Genomic DNA, 17,854 nt, shown 5'->3' with positions numbered 1-17,854 from the left:
ATATTATTTGTTATATTCAAGCAACATGTATATTCTTAATACTTTTTTTACAAGTTTATAGATGTCTATAAACTTAAAGCAAATATGAATAGCCTAGTGCATCTTTTCAATCTTTTCAAACTATAGTAACAACATTTATTTAATGGCATAAACTTTAATGCTATTACCTTTAAAACCCTACATTGCTTGAGGTCATGTTATTTGAAAGGCCGCCTCTCCAAAATTACATCTATGTGATCCACCAGGAAGGCAAGGCATGTTATAGGCCGCATCCATTAGAGTGGTACACATACCTGGTGGGACCAAGAATAAGGGCCTTCTTAGTTGTGGCCTCTTCCCTATGGAATATCATTCCCCCTGAGTTAAAATTGTATGCCGCTTTGTCACTTTTCTGTAAGGCCTGAAGACTTAATTTTGTCTGCGGGTCTGGAGACCTCACACTCATACGGAGTCAATCAAATGACTATTATCATTTATGTTTGTGACCTTTTATGTTGTGGTTTTTAATACATTAATCTGCCCTCAAGTTACCATATGTGAGTTGGCTTAATAATTAATAAATAACACTTGTTGGTCTTAAAGGGTATGGTCTCCTCCTAATTATTGATTACTATAGACTGGCGTTCCTGTTACCTTAAAATAATTATATGATTTTAAAATCTATGCCAATTTCCATAAGTCAATAAATGAATATGTGAGCAACAGAAGAGATTTCTTAATAAAAATATTCCACAGTATAGCAACACAGCTGTAAAATCCTCTTCTTCACTGTATCAGCTTCACTTACAGTGATACTCATAAAAACTCGATCAGATGACTGAAGCATATTCAGAAGGTTATAAGTATGCTTTAAATTTCTGGCACAAACCATTTAGTACTTGGAAAGAAGTTCTAGTACTTGAAATAGATATAAAGAACAAGGAAACAACTAAATGATTTGGAAAACTGGGAATATATATTATTCAATAATTATGTCATAATTAAAAACTTTACAGTTTTATTTTATGAAAGTACATCAATCTCAATAAAATTTCTAGTATGACTGTACAAATTGTTTTGTGATCATTAAACAAAACATTATCTCAGCTACGGTATTTTAAAAAAAGTAAAGTTACAGAATAAATTTAGTTTCAGTTAAATTAATATATTTTGTAATTAGTTTTATTTAATAGAATATTTCAATCTTTGAGAGAGAGAATATTCAATATTTTTAGGGTGAGATACCAAAAAAGCAATATATGAACAGAGCCACGCATCAGGCCTCCAAAAATGCTCCAAGGTCAGGATGATGCATATGGAGCAACATCTTAAAGCGACCACATTTTTCTGATGATTGAATGGCAGCTTCAACAAATAGTCAGGTGTACATTTGCTGTACATTTTACTTTTTAATATTTTTTGTTAATTTGTGATGATATTTTGGTAATATTTATTTTAATCATTATCATTATTTTTTAACTATATAATTACTATTTTTCCTGATGCTGTTGAATTTTTTTTTGTATTTCACTAATTAGTAAAAAATTAACATGAAAATTTAAAATGTTTTTTTAAAAGATAAATGTGTTTCATAGAAAGTTACTACTACATTTTCTCTCCAATGCACCCTGAAACATCTTTTGGAAATCAAATCTGAAGCACTGTACAATGCTTTTCAATTAAACCCATTAGAAAGATGTAAGCGCTAAGAGAAAACTTTGAATCACACCAACCTTGCACGCTTTTAAGGAAAATATGTGGGCTTGATCTTCCAATCTTACTTAAAAATGGTTCTTGACTTCCATTTGTATTGGTAGTTTTGTCAATCTATAAAATCCTGTTCTCAGTAGAATTAAATTTAAGCTTATTTGCCCAAATCTATGTCAGTAACATATTTCATTTTGCAGCTTAATTTTTCCCCTCTAAGTCTAATTTATGAAAATTAACAATAATAAAATACACTCAAACCACCATTCTCCACAATTTATAATTATGCTCTATATTTTTATGAAAATAATACAATACACTTTACCAATTAGCTTCATCTTGGCACTGTAACTTCCAAAATATCTTTCATCAGTTGTTGGAGTATGGCATTCATACTCGCCAGCATCCCTGTCTTGGAGCTGTGTTATGTGCAGTTTAGCATAATCTCCTTCAATTCTCTCCACATAGATTTCTCCACTCCTAACACGTTGAGTATAGATTGCATAAGGGAAGGATGGATCCATGGTGCTGACAATCTGTACTTCCCTTTCTGGAGAAGATGGAAGATATATGGACCACTGAAAATTCTGTTGTGATGGTCCTTGATAACCGCTGACCTTGCACCAAATGGTGATGTGAGAATTTTCAGTTCGGTATAGAGGCCCTTCTTGAACAGTGACTTGACGCTGTGCCAATGACCACCCTAAGAAGAAAAAGAAGAAGTTAAATTTATTAACTGCAATATATTCCATTTTGGTTTATCGTTTCATGTACATCACTCCTATTTTCCAAAAGAAGAGTAACAAGTAATATATAACCATTTGTAAAGACAAATGTTATTTTGTCAAGACCAGGATTGCAAATAGTTCTATTTCCAATTAAGTCATAAAATAACATCAAAATATATTCTTATTCAGAAACAATTTTTAAACACAGATCTGAAGACAATATTTTTCCATTTCCTCTACTATGCTGACTGGTGTAATATATCTGAACCTTTAAATTTTTGTAATTGAAAGTACAGATAGATTTAACAAGAGGAAATATCTTCAATAGAAGACCAGGATGCTTCTGGGCAGTTTATAATGTTACTAATCAAGATACATTACATACTCTCCCCTGCTTTAATGGATTTTATTTGTTAAAATGTAAGAAAAAAATGGAGAAAAAAACTCTGCAAAATGTAACACTGAAAAGTTTGATCACCAATGAAAGCTGTATCTAAGAAGAGTCTACATGTTGGCTTTTTTCCGCTAGTGAATTTTCTTATAAGTAAATTATTGACCTTTTATATTTCTAAAAATTTATAGCGAAACTATGATATTTTATTACAAAAATTAACCTAATCTTTCTCCAAATTTACATCCTTCAGTTCTGTCACAATAGATTACTAGGAAGCCAGTAGTGATGTACTTTGTCAGAGAATGTGTGTGTGTGTGTGTGTGTGTGTGTGTGTATGTGTGTGTGTACATCTTACATACATAACTCTGGATAGGAAACAATCAATACAAAAATAATGTTAAAACCAATAATTAAAATTAAACAAAATCATATTTATTTCTTTATCAGATTTCTAAATACCTCATCACACTTGTATGGTTTTTACTGTTTACAAGTAATACAAAAAAGAACAACCTGTATAAATACTATGGGATTACCAGCGTTCTGGCCTAAATGCTTGAGAAAAAAGCCAGCTCTTAACAGTCTTTGGGAAGGCCAAGAGGGTTGGGAGGAGGTGTTCCGTAACATAGCCATTGCAATAGGAGACACCTTTAGTTCCATAAGATACACCATTTAATAAAAGGGACCAGGAGCCCATCCATCATTGTAGGTCTTCTGGAATAGGTAGAAACCCTTGGCGACAGAGATGGTCTGGAAGTAACCTGGCCTAATGCCATGCATGGCTTTAAAGGCAATAATCAGCGCTGGAAACCAATGCAACCCAAGTATCAGTAATGCTGCATAGACAAAATTTGGAGCATGCAAAACTGCACACAAACTGCATTCTGAACCACTTGAAGCTTTTGAAAGTTCTTCAATGGAAACTGCTGTATAACTAATTGTAGCAATTTGTTCAGGGAATGACTTATGCATGAGTAACAGTAAATAGGCCTTCCCGGTCTAGGAATGAGCACAGTTAGCACTCAAAAAGTATTTATGCAAAGGCTTTCCAGGCCATTGCTGTCACTTGTCATCCAGCAGGCATCATGGTGCTTGGAGAATAACCTTGCAAGTGGTTTCATGTAGACGTTAAACAGGAGTAGGGCAGTGGTTGGTTTCCCTGATCTTCACTACCGGTTCGGTAATCGTGTGCATGTTCCATTTGTGCGCACGCATGCACAATCCACTGCCCCTGCGACAAGCTGATTGTCAGGGCTTGCACAGGCTTCACACGCTGTGTATGCGTGCACAATTTGCCTTTTGCCATAAAAGCGGGTATAGAGCGCAGGTGGATGGGCCAAAAGAACTACCATACCGGTTCGCTCTCAGCTGCTCTGGAGCACTACCTGTTTGACTGAACCGGCAGCAACCCACCTGTAAAGTAGGGAGAGTGTTGAGCCTTGAGCCATCCAACCTAATAGTGGGCTCGAGTCAGTCTTCTCCCCTGCTATCAATACTAACTGGGACTATCAATACTAATTGGGACTTAGAAGAAGGAGGAGAATCTACAAAATTGTGTACTCCATTTCTAACACCTAAAACTGGTTCTAAAGGACATCATGGCTTTCAAGTTATTAAAAGATCTGGGAGGTCACCACCTACATATACCCATCTGAGCGCTTCAGAAGTTATCCAAAAGTATAACCAATTCTATTTCAGCCTATAACTCTACTGAAAAGGTCCAGCTCTTCAGAATCGATTTACCCACCACTATTAATGCATAATATGTGTACCATTTCATCTGCCAACCAATTCTTGGTTGTTCTGATCCCTTTAAGAGAACTATGCAAGCATAGGTTTTATGCATATTTTCAACTGAATAAGTGGAAGAAGAAAATGTAATATTTATGGACATAAGATGCTAATACCAGCAGTTTATACAAGACATTTTTTCCAGAAACAATACTGCTACAGATTAACACATACTTGTTTCTATTAATCACATTTTATGTCTTTAAGAGTAAGTCTCCTGAATTACTCTTTAATAGAAACATTGGAATAAGACTGTTTTTGTAGTTTCAAAAACAGAACTACTGTTTGGGTATGCCAAAGACTTCATATGACTGTTAAGCTTTGTTATAAAAACTAGAATTAAAGCTTGAGATTTACATTAAACAGGCTTCCCAATTATTTCCAAGAAGCATAAAGCTTTAAAGAATCTGGCAGATCTGATAGACTTCCCTCTTAGCAATCAGGATATGAAACAGTCTCTTGGAGTCTGATTAGTAGCACTTATTAGAAAGATTACGGTTACACACAAGAATTCCAGCAAAAGGTCGATTGTTAAATGGAAATTTATATATATAGGCAATTTAAGGCACAAGACTGGTCTTTCTCACACTTTTTAAAGCAAAGGGAAATGCAAGGAGGTTTGTGACAGTTGGAACCCTTTGCATTTGTCAATTGTTTTGGCAACTGTTGCTGCTAGACTTATCAGTGTGAGAAATTATTCGGATAATACCTTCCTACCAGCCTAGACCCACACCATATTATGACTCACAAATTTTTAAAGGTCAGGATTATTTAGCCTTCTTTTAAAGGAGATGTGTTGCTTTGATCTGCAAAAGAACATATTGTAAATCCAGAAATGGATTTGTCATCTCTTTGGAGTACCCTGGGTAGACACTCAAGGAATGCTACTTCACTCTTATAAAATATAATAACAGAATCTTGAACGCCTGTTCAAGTAAACAAAATCAAGGTCAAGTTATTTTGAGTTAATTTCCTCTCATTTACTTCAATGTCTGAAGTACATACAGCAATCTCCTTTTTAAACATATCTTTCTTTCTCATCTCTTCTACTTACAGTAATAGTTCATTCCCTCGTTCCCCCCCCCCCTAACAGCTCTTTCATAACTTTCCAAGGTCAGCTCTAAATTCCTTTACACTAACCCACAATTGTGTGTATGGTGAATTTAACATAAAAAAACAACTAGATTTCATACAGCCACTGAATGCAGTACATAGTTACCATGACCATCTGTTATGTTGAAAAGCCAGTGCCCTACACTTAATTGGAAATGGTTCTGCTCAGTTTGTTATTTTTTGTACAGCACAATAGTTTATGAAGTAAAAAACCTCCATTTCCAAGCACAAGAAATTTGTAAACTAAGCATATGAATACTATTCTAAAGTCAGTTCCTCTTTTACCCTTAGTAAGAAAACTCTAGTCTGTCTTATCAGCTAAAATTATATTTAATTAAAAAAACACTTTCTCTGGGAATTGAAACTTTAATGTGATGGGAGAGCCTAGTAGTTTAATGACCCTGAAAACATTGCTGATCAGAGGCTGATGCTCTGATAGTGTCATCTTTGCCAGTTAAGTTACATGAGGTGTGTGAAACTAAAGGTAATCCACACAGCAAGGAGAATAGAAACTAATCTATTTAGGAAAAATTAAATCTAGAAAATACATCACCTAGCCATTTCTGCGATGTTCAGAAAATTGTACAACTATGGTTAAAACATTTAGTTACAATATGCTGAAGTGCCAAATAATGAAATCTTCCATTTGATGGGAAAGAACACTAAACTTGCACAGATAAATCTGAAAGGGATGATGTCATCAAACTAAAGACAGCATAATGTTATTTTTAGAACTTAGGAAAGAATCAAATTCTTATCAATTGACATCTATATCTGTTAATAAACAGCCTCATTACCAGTTTATTTAGCCATGAGTAAGAAATTGTGATAGTTTTTACCTTAAGAATCTAGGAGGGAACCTGAATTCAGAAAAAAAAAAAACATTTACTGAGAGTTCTTTGGTCTTAGCTTATCCTCTTTCAATAAATCTTGGTTGTCAACGTATGATAATCAAGAACTTGGTAGTTGCAAGGAAGTTTGATCATTGAAATTTCAACCTAGGGGATCTAATCTGCATGGATGATCCAATGATTATTTTGCTTTAATGTGAAATTAATTCTACTCTGTATTTTGCACAGTTTGTAAGGTCTCCTTTCTTGGGTACTGGCATATAAACTTATCTTGTTTTGCCATTAATTACTGTTGAAATATATTCAGTACAGGTATCTTATATGAAAAACAACCAGAGAATCTATGTAAAAGTATAAGACAATTCTGAAAATGAACACAGAAAAATATTCACAATTTTATAAATAAAAGATCCAAGCAAGTTGTATACAGAGGTATCATGGCAGTGAAAGCAGACGATGAAAAGTTACAACTGAATTTAACTGTCAGCCCTATCAGGTAGCCTATACTAGGAATTAACTCCATGGAAGGCTATAGGAGAGGGAGTAGCTATGAATTTAGCAAGTCAGGCTATGATATACTTTCTACCCTTATGTGATTTATGAAGTACTCTGGCTGAGCGTCCTCCACATATTTTCTGCTTGTTGTGTATTCAAAGCATGCTTTTCTCCCCTTTGTGGCTTTGGTAATGGATCTTTCCTACTGTATATTTGTCCAGGTAATGTTCCTTACCCTCTACAGAAGTGCTAAACTTCAAGCAAGAAAGGACAACAAAGTGAGAACATCAGAATAATTAAAGCAATGGTTTTTCTTATGGAAATGTTATAAAGCTGTACAGTGTGGAAGAGTAATATAAAAAAAACCAGATGCTTTAAAGTTGTAGATTTGGAGACAGCTGCTGAGTGTCATGGAAAGAAATGCAAAAAGAACCAATCAATCAGTTACGGATTAACAAAGACAGACTGGTTTGTAAGGCAACCATCAGCAAACAGAAACATACTTTGGTATGTGGTGTAAGCAAGTGATGAGACTAGGAAAACCAAATTTGACAAGATTAAAGTAAACATGTTGAAAAGTGGAGAGACTACAAGTAAGTTGGATAGGTAGAAGCAAGATAGCTCCGGAGAGCATCTTGTATCTTGTCCCTGGCAGGGACAGATCAAGATAATGACTATTTCCCTATATAGCCTTCCCAGAGGTAGACCATACTTGAGAGTGCAGAACTAAAATTGAATTATTTTGGTCCAATTAGTAAATTCAGATTTGTACATTTTATGTTTTGAATAGGTTCATATCTTTCCTAGTTATACAAAAAGAGGAATCTTTGTCTGATGATGTGGCCTGCTTAAAACTTTACTACAATAATATCTGGACTGCTCATGTTTTTATCATGAAAAAATGGCAAAAATTTCCATAGAAGAAAAAGAATGTCAAAAACTGTCATTTTTTCTATCATGAGTTGAAATGGAAATAATTTGGTTAACCATGACAGTTTGTATTGAAAAAGCACATTCTATGACACGATGATATGCACTTTTCACTGAATGGGAAAACAAGCGCTCACAGGTAAAAATGATTCACCATAACAAAATGGTTTGTTCCAGGTTAAATTGTTCTAGTATTGAATCTTTTGAGGTAAGCCTCATCAGGAAACAAATTAACCAAAGACCAGTGGAACTCTATTGACAGAGGTTATAATAAGCTAGAATCTAGACAGCCTGATAAGCATCTTCTTTCCATTTCACATTCTCTCCTCATTCCAGGATTAAGATGGTCCTTACCTAATAACTTCTTCCTTCTTCGTATTGATCTCTGTACTTCTCTACACTTAGCTAAATTAAACATTCATAAGCTCTGATCTACCTTCATATCTTTACACATTCCATATGTGCAACCTTAAAAGGCAAAGATTACATAACTAAAAAGGACACAGAAATTTTATTTACTAATTTTAATATATCCAAGATACCCCAGATTTAAATACGAATCATCAATAAATTAAAAAATATTGACCGACTCAATGAAAAAACATTATTTTTAAATATCTTTACCAGACTGACAAAAAAATACTCTTAACATGCATTAAGAAAAGATCAGCAAGAGTAAAAAATGGTATTTCAGAATTACAGTACTGGTTTTCTCAGTGAAAATCCTAGCATATTAATTTGTTGATTATCATGCACATACTAGCCTGTATACAAAATAAAATCATGTGAATTTCTAGCAACTGACTAGAAAATATATATAGAACAAATAGATTGCGTTCACTGGAATAATGCATTCTAAGCTTTTATATCTGACCACACTTGCAGATAAGCTTTCTGAGATAGAAAGCAGCAGGTGAAGCTAAGTAAAATAATATTGAATGCCTGTACAACTAGCACATGAGTCCCCCTCCCCTCCCTGGGCTATATGCTCTCTCCCTTACACTTTTTTCTCTACACCAATGACTGTATCTCAAAGGATCCCTCTGTTAAAGTACTGAAGTTGGCAGATGACACAACAGTCATTGATCTCATTTGAAACAATGATGAATCTGCATATAGACAGGAGAACGATCAACTGGCCCTGTGGTGCAGCTGGAACAATCTGGAGCTAAACACTCTTAAAACTGTAGAAATGATAGAAGATTTTAGAAGAAGTGCTCCTATTCTACCACCTTTTACAATATTAGGCAACACAGTAAGTTTCTAAGTTCTATTATCTCCAAGGACTTGAAATGGATAAATAGCAAGGTCAGGCATGTTAGAAAGAGAGGGCGAAGATAAAAGAAGACTTAAGAACTGCCTTTATAAGATATGGCTCACAAAATGTCTTGTAGAGAATATTTATTAACCTCTCAAAAGTCACTTTTGTGGTAGCCTGTAATCCCTTTTCTTCTTGTTTAGGCAACATTCATTTTCTAAGGGAAGTCTTCCTTTCTCTTCTTAACAAGGTTACTAATCATCATGGTATTCTTCTGTAGACTACATTTAAGGTAAACTCTAGGTGATAAACAGAACACTTCATCTCCAACTGTGTGAAGTAGAATAGGTTTGATGTACTGTATGTACAGTATAAAATAAGGCTTAAAAGTGGAGGGCTTTAAAAAAATATAAGCAAGTACTCAAGTAAATGTCTTTGGTTGTGGCAGCCAGATCTGAGTGCACTTCCAAATCCTTGGGCATACTTTTTAATGGGCTCCATTGTACACTCCTATCCTGACCTGAGAATTACATTGGAAAAGAACATGTAGCACTTTTTTATATATAAAATTTTTATTTTTTTCATTTTCATAACATATAATCACATGTATACTATTACATAGCCAACATCGTATTGTATTATTAAATGTTTACATCAATTTATCTTATCATCAACTACCCAAAACAATTATTGGCTCTTCTGCTCTCCATACATCCTATTTATACCTTATCTATCTTTTTTCTCCCTCCCTCCCTACCTCCTTTCTTCCCTCTGTCATCTTTCTCTTCACTACTTCCCCTTCCTCTCTTTCTCCTCTCTCTCCTTTCCACTCCTTTCTCTCCTCCTTTCCCCCCCGCTCTCTCTCCTATCCCTCTCTTATTCCCTTACCTCTTTCCTCTACTTCACACTCTTTATCTCGTTTACTTGATGTATTTAAGCTTATGAGCAAGCTCCATTTTTTGTTGGTGGTATTTATAATTTCTTTTCAATATACATATTTAATTTTAACTTATGTCTTCTTTGTTTTAAAAAAATAGAACAAAAAAGTATATATAGAATCATTGTGCTTTTAACCCACCACCTCCCCAGCCTAATATTGGCCGAGATGTAGACCTGATTACAATTCCCAGCTATTCTCATCATTATATTTATATAATTATACATCCTTACACACACCCAATTTGTGATTCTGTCTTTAAATCTCAATAGTTTCCCATTGTAAGTATATTACATGTTCCATCTCCATTTTTCCATATCTTGGATTAGATTACCCTTGTCTATAAATGGCAATCCTTACTGTTCAATGTTCATTACAATTCCCTTAATCTACTGTATAGAATAACATGCGGTAAACATCTCACTTTATTCATCATAAAAGTTCTATATATGTCCATGTTTCATATATTTTAACCCATGTTTACTTGTCCTTCTATTGTCATATTCAATCAATTAGCAATTCAATTAAATTATCATGTATCAAAGTGAATCACAAACCTCTGCGTTACAATCTCCCCATGTCAGTTTCATATTTGTCCATATTCCATGTCTTTTGATCTTTATTTAATTAGCAACTCCATTTTATTGTCATATTTAGGAATAAACCCCTTATCTTAGCTTTATTTTCTGATATAATAATTTCTAGTTGTCTGGTTTTTTTTCCTAGTAAGTCTTTTGTCCCACTTCTCTGTTCTTGCCTTCTTCCTTTTCTTTGTTTTGACACGTCCATACTCTTCAATTTTCCCCAAGCCACTGTCAAAAAGATCTTTTATATTTCTCTTTGTTGTTCAATTTTCCTTATGCCACTGACACCCTCCAAAGCATCTTTTGTCTACTTTTTATTCCCTTTTGTTGGGACACATTCCCCTTTTACAATTTTTCCTATACCACTGCCAAGTCCAATTGAGTTTTTTGTCTGCTTTTTATTTCCCTCCATTTCTACCACTTCATTATCTTGCCCCCATTCTTCTTTTTCCTTCTTCTTTAAATACGTGCTTCTCTGGGTTCAGAATTCTATTTAGGCTTGATTTTAATGATTTATGCATACTTTTTATAATTTCACATAGTTCTTCAAAGTCCCAGCTTTCCATGATGTCCAGTTCCAAAGTTACAGTTAGTTATACAGTTCTTATTTCAGAGCTCTGATCCACCTTAAATTTATCTACTTCAGCTGCTGTGGAGAAGAGCGATGGGAGCCATCTTGGTCTTTTGTTCTTCCTTAATGTCCAGTTCCAAAATTGCAGTTAATTATACAAGTCTTATTTCAAGGTTCTGGTCCACCTTAAATTTAGTTAATTCAACCACTGCGAAACGGGAAGAGAAGTTGGAGTCATCTTAATCTTTTGCAGAAAAAGAAGGAAGAAAAAAATATATATATTTTGCATTTCCCAGTTCTTAACTCTGTTATTATTTCCTTTCCTTGCCACTCTTCACCTCTTATTGGTCATAGCTGCTCAAAATATATTAATTGGAACAAGCTTGCATACAGCCAAAACTCGGGTATGTTTCTTCTTCACCTCCTGCTTTTCCAAGTTCTGATTTATGGTGGTTGGTTAATTAGAATTTCCCACACAGGCAAGATTAGGTTATTAGTTGTCAGTGAGGAGATAGTGCTTTTTTCTTGATCTTTCTCCTTGTTGCATTCCATCTCTCATTAATTAGGTTTGCTTAATATATGTTAGTTAAAAGACACTCAGACAAAATAAATCTTCATGCTCCTAGACTCCTTTAAACATGTAGCACTTTAGGTTATTATGCAGTATGTTACCCCGAAATGAAACAAAAAGATCAAATAAAATCAGAAGTGCAAGCTTATGGGGAATAATTTTACCTAATAGGAGAGGATGCATGTCCAAACAGAATCATCTATTGTAGTCAGGCTAAGTTCATAGTGCACGACCATGTTAGGAACTGTCATTTGTGGATTTATGATATATTCTTCAAGAATGTAGATTGCACTATCTCTAAAGGAGTATAGGAGTTATATTGACCCAGTTGGGCTAAGAACACTAATCCAGTTGCAGCAAGACTTTAGCTGAAAATACTTTTAGCACAACAGGTACTAATAATGCACCTCTAGTCTAATAAAGACTGTAGGGAAACAAAAATAAGATGTTTCCAGTGTCCTGTATCAGGTGAGCAATGAAAACTCTGGATTGAAGCCAGCAATTCAGAAGAGAGAATGATATGGAATTAAGTAAGCAGATTCTACCTAAGAGACTTCCTCATAGGACAGCTATGACTTCCTACTCATTGGTAAGGGAATCTCTAAAGAAAAGATTACATGTGATATGCCAACTCCCCATTTGAGAAAAAACCTGACAGATATAGTACTCTTGAATCAACACATTCATGAGGAATAACTTTTCTACAGACAGTCTGCTTCTGCACATGGAAGAAGCTGACACTTTTTGCATCTATGTAAGTAATTCATGGTGAGCTCAAAAGTATCAGTTTCAGTACACATGGAAGCCTCTGAACATTGATGCCATGCTGAGACACCTGCACTGCAGCCATGGAGACTGGCTGTTCAATTATGTCACCAGCATAACTTGAAAACAGGATAAGCTGCTCACCACGTATGAATGTTATAGGCCAACGTGTCAACAGGGTTTCTCTCACTAACATATAGGATAATCTTTCTAAACTTAGAAAATAAATGGCAATCAATATGGTTGAATTTACCAATAATTTTAATGATCAAGACAAATTTCTATCTTGCATTTACGTTTACATCAGAAATCATGTATTTTATGTAAATATAAATACTTTAAACTGTGGATCTCAGAAAATGGAAGTTTCCACCTTTGGGGGATAAATTTGATAAATATTTTATTTTGTATTGGGCAAAACTTCTGAATGATACGGTACTACCTACCATTAGTTTATGAATTAATACTGTACTATATATCCATGGAAATTTGATACTTTTAAGCCTAAATAAGCCTTTGCCTTTCTCCTTGACAGAAAGGTACATTGCAAAGCCATGGTATATTTGTTCAAGATAATTATCTGAAAGCCAGTCTAGTTATGAAAATAGAAGTAAATTAAAGAATCTCATATTCTCCTATAAAATTCTCCAATGCAAGGCAACACACAATGAGCTACTGAGCAAAACATCTCCCGCATGACATGCTCGTATGTATCCTTATATATCAAAAAGTTCTAGTTCTGATTCAACTGGCCATAAATCATTCTTTCAGAAGAAAGATTTTGTTCTTCAATCTTAATATTACTTGGAGATTCTTTTTCCTGTATTCCTGGAGTGGTTCCAGATGATTGCTAGTATTATTCCCAATCTTCTCCAAATGTAGACTATGTCTTTGACTGGGGACCAGTGGAGACCAAGGATTATAAAGTGGTTTCATGACCCTTTTCAGACTAATTGTGGTGAATGACATTTTAAGGCCATTAGATCTTTCTTTTGAGCATATCATGTTTCTAGAATCTGCTTAGTGAGAAAAGGAGAGTCAAAGTTTTTGAGATGTATACCGGGCTGTTCAAGATAGCAATAGCAATAGCAGTTAGACTTACATACCGCTTCATAAGGCTTTCAGCCCTCTCTAAGCGGTTTACAGAGTCAGCATATCGCCCCCACGGTCTGGGTCCTCATTTCACCCACCTCGGAAGGATGGAAGGCTGAGTCAACCTTGAGCTGGTGAGATTAGAACAGCTGAACTGCAGATAACAGTCAGCTGAAGTGGCCTGCAGTATTGCACCCTAACCACTGTGCCACCTCGGCTCTATTGATCAGCCCAAGTAGCTTAATGAAGTGCTCAGTCTTACCCCATCATCTCAGTTAATTTAAATAGGGTCACAATCAGTGGTAGGATTGATTTTTTTTTACTACCGGTTCTGTGGACGTGGCTTGGTGGGCATGGCGAGGGAAGAATACTGTAAAATCTTTATTCCCACTCCACTCCAGAGAAAAGATACCATAAAATCTCCATTTCCTCCCCACTCCAGGGGAAAGTTACTACAAAATCCCCATTTCTTCCTGATCAATTGGGATTCGGGAGAGAGAGAATAGATGGGGGTGGGCCTGTCAGAGGTGGTATTGACCAGTTCTTCGAACTACTCAAAATTTCCACCACCAGTTGTCCAGAACTGGTCAGAACCTGCTGAATAGCATCTGGTCACAATTACTTTTTCATACTTCGGTGTCACCTAATGAATATATTTTGTTTGTGAGGTAAATAAATCAAGCATCATACTTTGGTATCATTTATGCACACATACAACATTTATATAGCAATAGGTTCCACCTAAAGTTCTGATAATAGTAGCCAAAGATGCAAACATTTAGAAGACTAAGTCTTCTAAGACTAAGGAAAGGGGCGGTCCTTTTGTAATGGAACTGTATTTGCATTTAAACTATTTTCATTCTTTTTTCATTTAAAAAGTATTCAATCATGAATGCTTGAAATTGTTAAAAGACCATCAGCTATTATACAGAAACAGGAAAAAGCACTCTGAGAATGTCAATACCAATTTAGTGAAAAAAATAACCGCTAATGCATTTATCTGCCCAATTTTAGACAATCTCTCACAGCCTAACAATCCATTACTATTAAAAACAACAATAAAAAAAATCTAGTTTACTGGAAGTGTATTCATATTTTTTGTTGAAACATTTATATATCACTTTATAGAGAAATAAAGTATTTATAGAATATTTAAAAACATTTATTAAACATATTAATATTAAAAATATTTTCCATCATATATAAAATGTGTTTGTAGATAGCATAATCTGTACAGAACGATCATTACTTATATAAAAATATCACTAAGAATCCAAAATAATTTGCTTTATGTTTGTTTATATTGTACTGTACAACAGGGGTCCCTAACCCCCAAGGCCACAGGCTGCTCCCAGGGCACAGCTGTTCAAAACAGCATGTGTGCACAGCTCCACTTGTGTAAGTGACAAACGCTTATGCCTACTAGTCATATGGAACCATCCTCTCTGCCCACCCCCCTTGGTTAGCCATCCTGGAAATATTGGGGACCGTTGCTATACAGTATTGTTATTTTCATTGCTATTGCTAAAATAATAAAAGGTATCAAGTATCTCTTCCCATTTTCAATTTACACAAAACATGCTGTTGAACATTTTGTAATAATATGAAATCTATGTTGCCAGATGGATATCCATAGTTTTCTGACTTCTGTGACACTGCACTTTAATGTATTTTTCCCTAGCATTAAAAAAATAATTTTATCCCACTTTTATTATTTTTATAAATAATTCAAGGCAGTGAACATAGCTAATATTCCTTCTTCCTCCTATTTTCCTCACAACTCTTTTAGGAAATTGTGCTGAGATTTCTTTGCTGAGAAAGAGAGAAACCAACATGAAAGAGGAAGACCCAGAAAGCTTTCATGCCTAAGGTAACACTAAAACTCACAGCCTCCTGATTTCTAGGCTGGTGAGTTAAATATGAAGCCGAATGGCTTAATTTAAATGGCTTGATTTAATGTAATTTAATGTACCGGTATATCAAGTTTTATTTAATTTATCTAGATCGCATAAATTTTGTTTCTTACAAATAGAGGTTTTATTAGCCATACAAATAATGTATGCCACTTTATGAGAAGCCAAATATTATTTCATACAGTGTTTGTGGATGACTCCAGCAGTATCTGGAACACTCCTGTTAATTCTTCAAAATTATATTTTTGTAGCCGAATAATCCATTATTTTTGTAATATTAACAGGATTTCCATTCAAGCAAACTTGCAGCTAGAGCAAATTGTAATATAGGATACAGGTAGGATGAAGTTTACTTCTCCATACATCACATCAGTGGTTGCTCGTTGGCAACAAACTTCATTGAAAAATAACAAACTTGTTGATTCATTTGTTTTCTGTACATTAAAGGTGTTCCTGTAAAGCACTACTTCATTTTCAATGTAAATACATCCTTCACCACTTTGTGGATAACAATATTATTTTGTAATATTTATTTAGTTTAATACCACCCATCTCAAAAGTTGATCAAAGATACAGCACGATTTCACATATTTAAAGCCCCATGAACCGAGATGAGTTCAGAATTTTCCATATAAACTTTGATAGAACAATAATTGTATAGCATAATTGATTCTGAAAATTCATGGGACTTGTGCTACAAGATTTGATAGTAGATAGGCTAGCTCCTCATTTGAAAGGATTTAGGTAATTCACAGCGGAAAAGTATACCAATAGCTTTTCTGAGGTATTATGTTTCTTGTTACCAGTTTCTGAGACACACTATATATTGCATTATTTGTCTTGGTACAGAGATTCTCCAAAGTCATCCAAGGTTGATCCAGAATATATTCCTCTGATTTAGTATAACAAAGAATGATAATTTGTGAACAGTGTTTTCAACATTGGAAAATATGTTTATATGCTTGCAGATCTAGAAACTCAATGGCTTGAAGTATGGCTTGCAGATTATGAATATTTGACCTCTTCTTAAATATTATTGACTCAGGAAGATTGACTCAGCCTTCCATTCTTCTGAGGTGGGTAAATGAGAACCCAAATTGTTGGGGGCAATATGCTGACTCTCTAAACTGTTTACAGAGGGCTGTGAAGCACTGTAAAGCAGTATATAAGTGCTAATGTTATTATATAAAGCCTCTTACATCTTAAGACTATTTCAATGTGAGACTAAGCAACATATCCATATATATAGTATAATAAGTAACACTTTAGTACACAATATTCAGATTAGTTAGGAAATAATTTAACGGTTCTATAATACATAGTACTCTGAAACTTCTTTCCAAACCTATTCCCCATATCCCCGGTGTGACCAATCTAGTTCAGGCAAGATGTTTTCCTAATGGTCAGTCCAGCAAGACAGTAGGTCTTCTCTTCTCACAAAATATTAGTAATGTATTTGCAATATTTAGTACTAATTTTTGTAGGATGTAAAGAAGAGTGAAAAGGTCTTAGGACTAACAGATATTATGAACAGTATATACTGAAACAATATTCTAGCACTTCATTGTTCAGAGAAAGAATCTATAAAATAGTAAATTACATTATATTATCTTATAGTAATTCATAGCCCCATATTACCCTATCATTATCTCAATCCAAACAAATTGGATCATATTCATATAAATACATGATTTATCTCATACATACTACACACATTTCATTTCTTGTTACTCCCCTCTGCTCATAGAAACAAGTACAGTAATATATTATTATTAAGTCAAAGGCTTGTAGGTGATCAAAGTGGCTCTCAAGTCTTTTTCAACCGAGACTGATTGTCCACCACATGGCTTCCTATTTTCACACATACTTTGCTAGCTAGTTTTTCGATTTCTCAGATTATGTTTTACCTTAAATTCTTAAAGTAATTAAAGTAACTTAAAAGTAATCTTCATTACTTTTATTTAGATCGGAATGGGTTCCTTTAAATATAGCCCTCCAATTTTGTTGGACTGCAGCTTTCACCATTATTCAAGACTGTTAATACTGGACAGGGCTGATGAGCACCAAACTTCAACAGGTTACAGATCTGCTGTAGATTATAGCATCTGTAATCCTATTGTGACACTAATTAAACTTCTGTATAAATGTTTTATTTGCATCCATATCTACATCTAA

At 34.5% G+C, this 17,854-nt stretch overlaps 1 protein-coding gene across 3 annotated transcripts in view; it reads right to left on the bottom strand.

Moving 5' to 3' along the window:
* Nucleotides 1-17,854, bottom strand: part of IGSF3 (immunoglobulin superfamily member 3) — a 114,755-nt gene that overhangs the window by 87,620 nt on the left and 9,281 nt on the right. For all 3 annotated transcript variants that reach the window (XM_032219165.1, XM_032219167.1, XM_032219166.1), the window contains exon 3: nt 2,012-2,389. In XM_032219165.1, the coding sequence (XP_032075056.1) occupies nt 2,012-2,389 (378 nt within the window). The remainder of the gene's footprint in view (nt 1-2,011; nt 2,390-17,854) is intronic.

Source organism: Thamnophis elegans, chromosome 6 (genome assembly GCF_009769535.1).
Source record: "Thamnophis elegans isolate rThaEle1 chromosome 6, rThaEle1.pri, whole genome shotgun sequence".
NCBI lineage: Eukaryota > Metazoa > Chordata > Lepidosauria > Squamata > Colubridae > Thamnophis > Thamnophis elegans.
The sequence above is the reverse complement of the archived record's forward strand: the minus strand, read 5'-3'. Positions and strand labels throughout refer to the sequence as shown.